At 39.5% G+C, this 11,428-nt stretch overlaps 1 protein-coding gene across 1 annotated transcript in view; it reads right to left on the bottom strand.

Annotated features, from left to right (window-relative positions):
* Positions 1 to 364: 364 nt before the first annotated feature.
* alkbh1 (alkB homolog 1, histone H2A dioxygenase) overlaps positions 365 to 11,428 on the bottom strand; it is a 56,207-nt gene continuing 45,143 nt past the window's right edge. Inside the window, exons 4-6 of the mRNA XM_059961660.1 lie at positions 7,884 to 7,974; positions 3,768 to 3,961; positions 365 to 1,182 (exon numbers count right to left, since the gene is read on the bottom strand). Coding sequence (XP_059817643.1) covers positions 801 to 1,182; positions 3,768 to 3,961; positions 7,884 to 7,974 — 667 coding nt within the window. The 3' untranslated portion in view covers positions 365 to 800. The remainder of the gene's footprint in view (positions 1,183 to 3,767; positions 3,962 to 7,883; positions 7,975 to 11,428) is intronic.

Below are 11,428 nucleotides of genomic sequence, written 5' to 3'. Positions count from 1 at the left end.
TGCAGTATTTTGATCAATATTCTACTTGTTTCCCAAATTATTTTTGTGAGCATGCAAGCTGTTATTCTGTGTTTCTCATATTAATAGTCCCCGATATTTCAGAACACCCATATTTAATGGATTTAGACCTATTCTTAATTCCAAAGTGGATTTCTTTGTATTTTCCCCACACTGCACCTAGGCTAGTGGCAAAATATTGTGAGGATAATACCAGCCATTTCATCATTATAACTTTGTTTTATAGTCCTCTTTTATGCAGTTTTTGTATGCTTGCAAGGCTTCCTGAACTACAGAATAAGGAACTTAAAGACCCATTTATCAAATCTGACATTATATTATGCATTTAATTAAAGCATTTCAGGCAACTGAGAAGTCAATAACCATATATTAATACTTTTTATTATTCAGATGGTATAAAATTGAAGCTCTCATCAGATTTGATCATGTAATAGCTATTGGGCTTTTTTAAATACATGTCTCTTTATCAAAGTCGCCATCAGTTACAGCACAATTCCTCTTTGTAAATAAATGTGCAACCATTACAACAATTTTCCAGCCATTTTGGAGAAATATGGCTGGAAAACCCACAAATTTAGCCAAGGTTGCAATTGCAGAAAACATGCGTGGACGGAGAATGTATGACAAAACCCTTTGGCATTTTCCCATCAGATTTTAAGGCCTTAAATGTGAAAAGGAATTTTGTAAACTAGAGAGCTGAGGCAGCTTTGCATTTACAAAATCTCCAAGAATAGTCAAAAGAATTAAGGAGTCTCTGCCATATCCGTGCTGAGCACTTTTTGTTAATTCGTCTCCATGAAGAAGCCTTGAGGATAAGAGGATAGCTGGATGCCTTCTCTTGTTTCTCTGTCTGACTCAACTGGGAAACTTTGTCCAACTCCCAGCACTTGTCTTACAGTCATGTTTACCCTGGAGGTCTCCAGGTACTTTGCACAGATTTCCCAGTCACCTTCGTTGCTTTGCTGGTTGTTACTAGTGCTTGTACCTTCCAAACAGCTGGGGAGTGGCCCTCCTTCCAAATTGGGGATAATCCGGGGTACGGCATGGTACAGAAGACGGCTGCTGCCTGACATGATCATGATGTCTCCGCTGTGCATAAACAAAGGCTGGGGAGGATCCTGTCTCTTTCGGCCTCCGAGAAGAAACACAGCAGACTGGCCAAAGCTGGAGGATGAAGATGGAGAGATAAAGATAGATAAATAGATAGAGTGAGAGATAGACAGATGGAGATAGAAAGATAGATGGGGATAGAGAAATAGAGGGAGAGGGAGAGGGAGAGAATTTAACAATTTCAGTTATATTTAACCTGCCAATTTTCTCCACTTAACAGTCAGTGGAGGTAGGACAATGAGGTCATGTCTGAGGGTCAAAAGCGATTACAGGAATAAGGGGTGCACTGCAAAATCCAACTGTCAATAAAATAAGCTTCAACCAAAGACTAGAACAAGACTTCACAGTGTAGATGTGGTTAAGCAGAGTGAATGATGGAGAACTGCCAAGAGAGACAGAAAATGAGGCAACCAAATAGGTAGAAGGGACATAATGGTAATAGCCATGAGGAATGTTGCAAAGGTGAAAGTGAATAACCTTGTGGTGAAAGGAGAGAGTACAGAAGTTAGCATAAAAAAGGACCTAATAAACAGACCCTGACAAATGCCATACAATGCATTCAGAACAGACATCATCACATAGATTATAATTTGTGAGGAATCAACAGAAATCCAAATATTGATGTCTTAAAATAAACATGATATATCATTACTCTTTTGTAATTATTATCATGTAGCACTGAAAATCTGGCCCAAGACTTTGGATTTTCATTCTACTTTCAGAATAGCAATATAATGGCAGTGTGACTATATTGAGAATGTTTGCTTCTGATGAAGCATCAAAATTCTTCTTTAGCCTGAAGCATTTTTTATACAGTAGTTGAATTGGAATCTGGAAGGTCGATTGTACAAAACTTTGAAAAGAACATTTTGATGGAACTTGAGCATGCACCCATGATCTTTCCCCCTTCAGACAACAGTTATGGCAATGATTCTCCTGTTATGATGTGTGTGACACCTACTGCCTTCAGAGAGGGGCTGCTAGAAAACCAAGATTATCAAGCACTGACAGATAGAAATTGTGCAACAGTGGAAGAAAATGCAATTTAAGTTTAGAAATGGTCAGTGTTTTGCAAAATGGTAGAATTACTTTCACATGCTGTTTTTTATTGCTCCCTCCTTCCACTTAGCAATTCCCTGCAGTCCACAAAGTCATGAAATATTTTGCAAATGCTGCTGAGGAAGAATTTTACAGTCTTTGTTCAATTGAATTTAGTGTTTGCAAACTGTTCTCCTTTCAAGTCTGTGTATATTACGAAGTGGAGGCTAAACCTTAGCATAAATAAAGGGCATTTAGACCATAAACAAGAGGTTCTTTTCGTTGGGAGACACAAGAGACTGCAAATGCTAGAATCTGGTGAAAATAGCAAACTGCTGAGGAAACTCAGCTGGTCTAGCAGCATCTGTAGAGGCAAAGGGATTGTCACTGTTTCAGGTCGAGACTCTGATGCATCGGACTGAGTGTTCAGAGGGAAGATAGTCAATACAAGAAGGTGAGAGGTAGGGCTGAGATGGGCTAGTAGGTGATGTGGAACCTGGTGAGATGGGAAAGGATGTGAGGGTGGTACAGGGTTGTGGGGGGGATAGGTGGAGGAGAAGAGGGAGAAGTGGGGGTTTAGAGATAGAGGTTGGTACATGGTAAGATGGTGAAAGGATTGAAAAATCCTTTTCCATGCTGTGAACACTCCTGGAGAGATGGAAATCAAGCCTAAAAGTTGAAATAAATAGTTCTTAAAGCTACTGGCTTGATGCACTAGAAACAGAGGAACAAAAGTCAGTACTAATAATAGTAACCTTCAGCTTAAAGCATTTAAGCAAAACCACTAGAATAAAAGATTGAAACTCCCTCATCATACCAGCTCTTTGAAAAAACTAAAAGCAGATAATGCTGAGAAATTGCAGCAAGTCAGACAGTATCTGTGGAAAGAGGAACCAAGTTAATACTTTAGTTGGAGACCCAACTCCAATGAAAGGTTGGCCCATGATGCTATGCCGGTCTTTTAACTTAAGATTGATCTAAGATCAACCTAACATTTCCCGACCACATTTCTTCCATTTTTCTACCAATGTGCTTGATTAAGAGTCTCTTAAACACCCCTCATGTATTTGCCTGTACCACCACCCCTGGTTCCATTCCCCCTAAACTTTCTCTCCAAACACATTAAAATTATGCCCCCTCGTATTTTGAACATAAATCATTTACTCTTTATTTCTTTCCACAGATAGTGCCTGATTTGTTAAGTGTTTCCAGCATTTTCTATTTTATTCTAGACTACCAGCATTTGCAGCCTTTTGATTTTTAATGCAATGGGCGCAACTGAATTTACATCCCATTCCAATTCAGTGCATCCCCTCATTTCCCCCCCAAAATCCAGTAAATTTTCAATCTTCATGTATTTATCAATTATTTTTCAAAATATTATAACATTATTCTTCCATGTAATATATTACTGATCATAAACAAATATGGAATAAATGCTTCTGTATTTATTCCCTGATTCTTTTGGCAGTCATATTAAACCACTATCCTCTAATTACTAGCACTTTGCCACTAAAAACATTACCTGACACAGACCATGAAGATCAGCAAAGGCTTTCAAAAAGAGGTAAAAAGGTGGTATTTTGTTCACTTTTCTTTACCTGAATGACAAGAGGGGTTTGGAGTAGTCCATCTCAGATTCATCAACATGAATACCCAGTGAAGAGTCAAAATGATAATAGTTCAATATTCCTGCTTCTGCCTTAAACTGGTGGAAACCGCAAGCTGCTGCAACCTGTTCTGACAGGTATGCGAGGTCTACAGGAAATGTTGTATAGTGTTCAGCTGAATATCTCTGCAAATGGAAAGACCAAAGGATAGTCAATTGCACCCATGGCAAAGAACCCTTTAAGGAGCATTATCACTGGCTGCAGGGGGTGGGACGGTAGAGTAGTGCCAGCAATCTCCGATTGGAGTTCAATACCTGCAGCCGCCTGTTCTCCCCAAGACTGCATAGTTTTCCTCCAGGTGCTCTGGTTTCCTTCCACAATCCAAAGACATACTGTTAGGGTTAGTTATTATTTGTATATCTGCCTAAATGTCATTTAAGTGTTGCAAGCTTGCACTCATTGTCAGGAACAACAAAGAACTGATTGTGGAGTTCAGAAAGGGTAAGACAAGGGAACACACACCAGTCCTCATAGAGGGACCAGAGATGGAAAGAGTGAGCCATTTCAAGTTCCTGGGTGTCAATATCTCTGAGGATCTATCCTGGGTCCAACATATCAATTCAGCTACAAAGAAGGCACAACATCAACTATACTTCATTAGGAGTTTGAGGAGATTTGGTATGTCACCAATAATACTTGCAAATTTCTACAGATGTATGACGGAGAGCATTCTAACTGGCTGTATCACTGTCTGGTATGGGGGGGGGGGGGGGAGGGGTGAGGGGAACTACTGCCCAGGATTGAAATAAGCTGCAGAGAGTTGTAAAGTTAGCTCAATTGTGGGCACTGGCCTCTGTAGTATCCAGGATATCTTCAACGAGCGATGCCTCAACAAAGCAGCATCCATTGTTGAGGACCCCCAGCACCCAGGAGAAGGTACAAAAGCCTGAAGGCACCTACTCAATGATCAAGAACATCTAATTCCCCTCTACCATCCAATTTCTGAATGGACATTGAACCCATGAACACTACCTCACTACTTTCTTAGTTTTTATTTTGCACTACTTATTTAACTATTATATATACATTATATATATATTTTCTATTATTATGTATAGCATTATACTGTTGCTGCAAAGACAACACATTTCATGACATATGCTGGTGATATTAAACCGGATCCTGATTTTAATTGTACTTGTTTTTCTCTCTTTCTCTGGCTGCTTGTTCCATATACCCACCACACTCTGAGTGAAAAACACTGCCCCTCAGGTCCCTCTTAAATCTTTCCTTGCTCAGTTTAAACCAATGTCCTTTTGTTATGGGCTCCCCTCTGGGAAAAAGATCATGAACATCCACCTCATCTGTCAGGAGCTTCCACATCCTCCAGAAAACACTGATAACATTATAACTGAAAACATCATCGATTGCATGAGGTTCCAAATATAGACAACCACACTGATCCTTAAAGGGACCTACAGTACTCTCTTCCCTAGTTACTTTTTGCTCCTAATTTGCTTCAGAAAGAGAATCAGGTTTATTGCCACTGACATAAGTTGTGAAATTTGACGCTTTGTGGCAGCAGTACAGTGCAGGTACAAGTTACTGTAAATTCCAATAAAAGTAAATAACTAGTGTTAAAGACAAATAGCAAGGTGGTGTTCATGGGTTCATTGACCATTCAGAAATCTGATGGTGATGGGGAAAAAGCTGTTCCTAAAACACTGAGTGTGTATGCTTATAGATTATTTTAGGATTCTCCTTTATTCCCTGGAGAGGAATAAACAGTTGAGCTGAGAGTCAGTCAGCATCTCTGGAGGGGAATAAATAGCCAGCTTTATTGGGCTTAGACTGTTTTGATGAATGGCCTAGGCCTGAAAAGAATGGCCCTCCAGAGATGCGGCCTGATGTGCTGAGCCCCTCCAGAACTTTGTGTGCGTTGCTCAAAGTTTCCAGCATCTGCTGAATGTTCTCCTTTATCTTGTTTCCCAGGTATGTCTCATGGTCCATTTCTGCCTTCCTAATTTCATTTTTGGGTGGTGTGGTGGAGATACATCGCTACCAAAGGAGATGTAAGGTGCTCTTTCACTCCGCTAGCCTGCAGGTCACCCTTGGGAAAGGTGTAGCACCGGCTTAGCCACAGCCACCCCCCCCCCCCCCGGGGAGATTACGATCATGTGAAACTATGGGAGCAGGTGGTGGATGGTTGTATGAGCAACTGGTGCCTATCACAAGTCTTGGTTGTGCAACCAGATGCCAGGCAGACAAATCCCTGAAGAGTATTGATAATGGCTAGGATCACCCTTCTTGTAAAGGCACTGCCCAGAAGAAGACAACGGAAAACCACTTCTAAAGAACAATCATGGTCACAGTCCATGATTGCCTACATCATGACACGACACGTAATGACGATAATGAAGCTCCTACATCCCTTACAGTTCTCAAGGGACTGGCTGAAACTCAGCAACCTGTACCTAACATATGTCTCCTTCTTTTTCCTGCCCAGACCCTTAGTAGGCTAAGACACAGGAAGACTCCGAACATCCTGGATAGTAGCAGTGGACAGTAGTACAAAAACATTTGCAGAAGCAAAGACACAAAATGCTGGTGGAACGCAGCAGGCCAGGCAGCATCTAAAGGAAGGAGTACAGTCGATGTTTCGGGCCGAGGGTTAGTCCTGACAAAGGGTCTCAGCCTGAAACGTTGACTGTACTTCTTCCTATAGATGCTGCCTGGCCTGCTGCGTTCCACCTGCATTTTGTGTGCGTTGCTTGAATTTCCAGCATCTGCAGATTTCCTTGTGTTTGCAGAGGAAAAGAAATTACTTGGACGACTAAGATTGTTGGGATGAATTTGTCAGAGTAGGAGAGGTTACTGAGCACAGGCTTCTCCTCCGTGAACCAAGTGGATTCCAAGGGGCTGGTCAAGAAGGTTCAGTTGCTTGGCATTCAGGATGAGGTAGTAAAATGGATTCAATATTGGCTTTGCGGGAGAAGTTAGAGAGCGGTAGTAGATGGCTACTTCTCGGACTGGATGCCTGTGATTAGTAGTGTGCAGCAGGGATTGGTGATGGGTCTGTTGTTGTTTGTCATCTATATCAACAATCTGGATGATAATGCAGTAAATTGGATCAGCAATTTTGCAGATGACACAAAGATTGAGGGTGTACAATATGCTGAGAAATGGCAGATGAAATTTAATGCAGACAAATGTGAGGGGGACAAACTAGAGTAGGATTTACATGGCAAACAGTAGGTACTGAGTACAGTAGAACAGAGGGATCTGACAATACAAAAGTGACATCACAGATAGATAGGGTCGTAAAGACAGCTTTTAGCATATTAGCCTTCATAAATCAAAATATTTAGTACAGGAGTTGGGATGTTAGGTTGAAATTGTATAGGATGTTGGTGACACTTAACTTGGAGCATTGTGTGCCGCTTTGGTCACCTACCTACAGGAATAATATCAGTAAGATTGAAAGAGTGCAGAGGAAATATACAAAGATGTTGCTAGGTCTTGAGGACCAGATTTATAGGGAAAGCTTGAATAGGTGAGGATCTTATTCCCTGGAGCATAGGAAAATGAGGGGAGATCTGACAGAGGCCTACAAAATTACGAGGGGGGATATTGCATTAATGTAAGCAGGCTTTTTCCAGAGGTTGGGTGAGATTAAAACTAGAGGTCATGGGATAAGAGTGAAAAGTAAAATGTTTAAGGGAAACATGAAGCGAAACTCCTTCACTCAGAGAGTGGTGCGAGTTTAGAACAAGCTTCCTGCAGAAGCGTGTGTTTCATTTCAACATTTAAGAGAAATTTCAATAGGTACATGGATGGGAAGGGTACGGAGGGCCATGGTCAATTGTAGATTGATGGGCAGAATAACAGTTTGCATTGATTAGATGGGCCTTAGAGCCTGTTTCTGTACTGAAGTGTTCCATGACTTTGGTTAACTTTGCTTTCAAGTGCGAAGTTGACAAGAGACTAGAAGCTGGATAGGGAGGAAATCACAAAAAAAAATGGAACTTGATAAAAAGGACTTTTGCTTGATAATATACTTAATAGATGTTTTCTTAAAATGCTTTTTCAGTCATAGAGAAAAATTACCTTTGTTTCCCAGTTGTAATGGTATCCTAAGGTAACCCATCTCAGCTTCTCGAGCAAGCTTTTAGCCTCTCGTTTACCAGGGTATTTTAGCCTACCAAAAAAAAGAGAGATGAAATTCCATTAAAAGCTAGACTTACATTTATTCGCCTTGCATTCCTTTGGGTTACACAGCACTTCGATATAGCAAACTTCATCCGGGGAATTTCTGCTCTAATGATATCAATTCAGGATAGTATATCACTGAAGTAGGTTCTGACATTCTTCCACCCCTTCGTTGTTGATGCGAAAAGGTGGCTCATATCTATCAGTACTGCTCCTAGCAGTGTGGACTAGAAACTCACCCAAGCACATAAAACATGTGGGTCGTGATTGGCAGCTAAGGGATTTGAACTGCACATTAGTTAGAGTATAAGCTTTGTGTTCCTTGCAGTCAGACACCTTGAAACTGAAGTTTTTTAGTTTTCAGGAGTCATACAGTACTTTATCAATGTTGACTGTCTCTGATGTTAGGGTAGGCCTAAAACACACAAGTTTTGTTCTTGATTCAAAGAAAAGAAAACCAAAAATTATGAAATGCCCTTTCGCTCTATAAAACATATTAAGGTGGCCTTGCAATGAAGATTAATAACTTAATCATAATCCTTTACAAAACAAAAGAATAGAGTAGTGACAAGGTGGGAGTGGGGAAGACAGCAAGTGACAGGATTAAGGAAAGAGAAAGGGTCTGCAATTCTTCGAAGAAAGATTTGATGCCTTTGCAATGAAATCAACTAAAGAAAAAAATAACAATTCTCTTCACGCTAATACAAGATTCTGACACAATTCCTGATCGGCAGAAGGAAGGGTTATGTCATGAAAGAGAGAAAACACTGGATTTTCTTTCAATTTTTGCATCCATGAAGCTTGTATTTGGGGAAGGGATGATGGAGTTTGTGGAGGTGGGGAGAAGGGAGATACAAACAAAGGGTTACATGATGTTCTTTGTATATTAAGTCAGAATGTATTTAGCTTTATTGATCAGGAAATGTAACTTAAACAGATCATTACAGTCCTCCGCTTCAATAACTATTTACATTTATATAGCACCTCTGACATCATAGCATGTCTTGAGGTAACCAAATAGAAAATGACAAACCCAATACAACTTTAAAAATCCAGCTTTAGGAGGTGCTAGCATTTATAAAGTTCTTGACTTTCTGCCCAGTCTACAAGGCTATACGAATAACTATGCCACATCCCACCTTTTAAATTTCATTTTATGGACTTGCTCAGAATATTTAAAATGAATTTACATATGGGTAGCAAGTTCTGAAAAAAAAAGAACATTTGGTTCTCACATTACATTCAGATCACCAAGGAATGATTACCTATGTGATAATCAGTATCACTGTCTTTTATAGCTACTGGTGCATTCATGGGACACATTTTAAAATTAGAGCTTCATTTTCTATACATTCCTTCAATGTTAATTAGCAGCTGATGTAATTTAAACTACCATTAAGTAGTTCTAGTCAGATGTGTTAACTCATTTGTGGCTTTTAAAACAAAGTGCATTGCATCCATTTAGATCACGTCAATTTTATAAATGCTTACTGAATGATGAATGGGAATACTAACATTGAAAAAAACCCAGAATACTCATTAGGTTGGATTCAGCATCTGTGAAGACAGGAACAGAGTTGTAATCAAATGTCATCAAGCCAAAACATTAACATTATTGGCATAATTTTAAGATGATAGGAGGAAAGTAGAGGTGGGGGGGAATATCAGAGTTAAGTTTTTACCGAGTGTAGGTGAGTGAAATGGGTGCAGGTAAGAAACTCTTAAATAGGCATATGGATGATAGAGAAATAGAGGGCTATGTAGGAAGGAAAGGTTTAGATTGAACTTAAAGGCTGTCAATGCCAAAGAGCATAGCTATGAATATTCTAAGAATATATCCACAGAAGCTGCCTGACCACCTGTTTATTTTCAGCAATTTATATAGTAGACTTCCAGCATTGAAATTAAGCTGTTATCCAGCAATATAAAGCCCAGTGATATCACAAACAAATAAAATCTGCAGATGTAGGAGGCTGAAAGCAACACACACACAAAATGCTGGAGGAACTCAGCAGGCCAGGCAGCATCTATGGAAAAGAGTAAACAGTTGACTTTTCGGTCAAAGCCCTTCATCAGGACAGAAAAGAGTAAATAGTCATGTTTCAGGCCAAGACCCTTCTTCAGGGCCAGTGATGTAACCACATAATCTAACCTGTACACCTTTGGAATGTAGCAACATAGTCTGACAATACACATGTTTTATAGTATCATCTAGAACACGATTGAGCTACGTTTTAGCAATGCAGACTTTAGGACACATCAGCTCTTTCTGATATCTTAAGATATTTGATGTGGATGGTAGGGCAGTCTTATTTTCAAAACAAGCCTCTTTTATACCTGCATTTGTTTTCTTCCAATAGGAGATTAACTAGCTGAAGTTACATTTACCAAAGCTCATTTTAGAGGATATGGACAGAATGTTTTTATAGAATAAAAGGAAAATTATCATGAGGATCTGGGATGCTTATACAGGATGTAGTGCAATAAATTAGTACCTAAACACTACTGTGTGGCTTCCAAGTGTAAACATAGCAAGTTTCAAATTTGACATGCAATAATGATCCTTACTAAAAAGGGAAATCTGAGAAGTAACATAAGTTACATTAGGATATAATGTACTTGAGAGAATAAAAACCCATTTCTTCTCATCAGTTTTCATAAGCTTTTTAGCTCCAGGCGTAATAATATGGCAACTCAGGGAATAGGAGGACAAACATTATTAACTGCAAGTAAGCTCTGCAGTTGTGCAGTTATATGCCACACTGAAAAGTCAATGCAAAAATATCCTCATCATCGTTCTACATGAATAATGCCTTCTCCATTAAGCAACAGGAATTTGATCATTCCATTTTTAAGTGCTGAATAGTTATTGCTCTTCAATCATCAGGCTCCTGAACAGTGTAGATAACAAAATTTCACGACATATGCTGGTGATATTAAATCTGATGATGATTCACTCACCTCAAATGATCACTGAACACAACCTATGGACTCACTTTCAAGGACTTTTATATCTTATGGTCTTAGGGACTCCACAACTCACATTCTTAGTATTACTTCAAAGTAAAAATTTATTATCAAAGTACATATATGTCACCATACACCTTTGAGATTCTTTTTCTTTGGGCAAATTTAGCAAATCTTTAGAACAGTAATTGTAAACATCAGGAACTGTTAACTAACTGTAAACAAACTGTGCAAATGCAGAAATAAATAAATAGCAATAAATAACAAGTATGAAATAACAATATAACAGAGTCCTTAAATGAGTGTAGTTATCCCTTTTTGTTCAAGAAACTGATGGCTAAGGGGCAGTAACTGCTCTTGAACCCGGTGGTGTGAGTCCTGAGGCATTTGTACCTTCTACCTGATGGCAGCAGCGAGAAGAGAGCACGGCCTGGGTGGAGAGGATCTTTGTTGACTGATGCTGCTTTTCTAAAGCA

Source organism: Hypanus sabinus, chromosome 2, assembly GCF_030144855.1.
Source record: "Hypanus sabinus isolate sHypSab1 chromosome 2, sHypSab1.hap1, whole genome shotgun sequence".
In the NCBI taxonomy this organism is placed as follows: Eukaryota; Metazoa; Chordata; class Chondrichthyes; order Myliobatiformes; family Dasyatidae; genus Hypanus; species Hypanus sabinus.
Note: the sequence above shows the minus strand (reverse complement) of the source record. Positions and strands in the feature narration are given on the sequence as shown.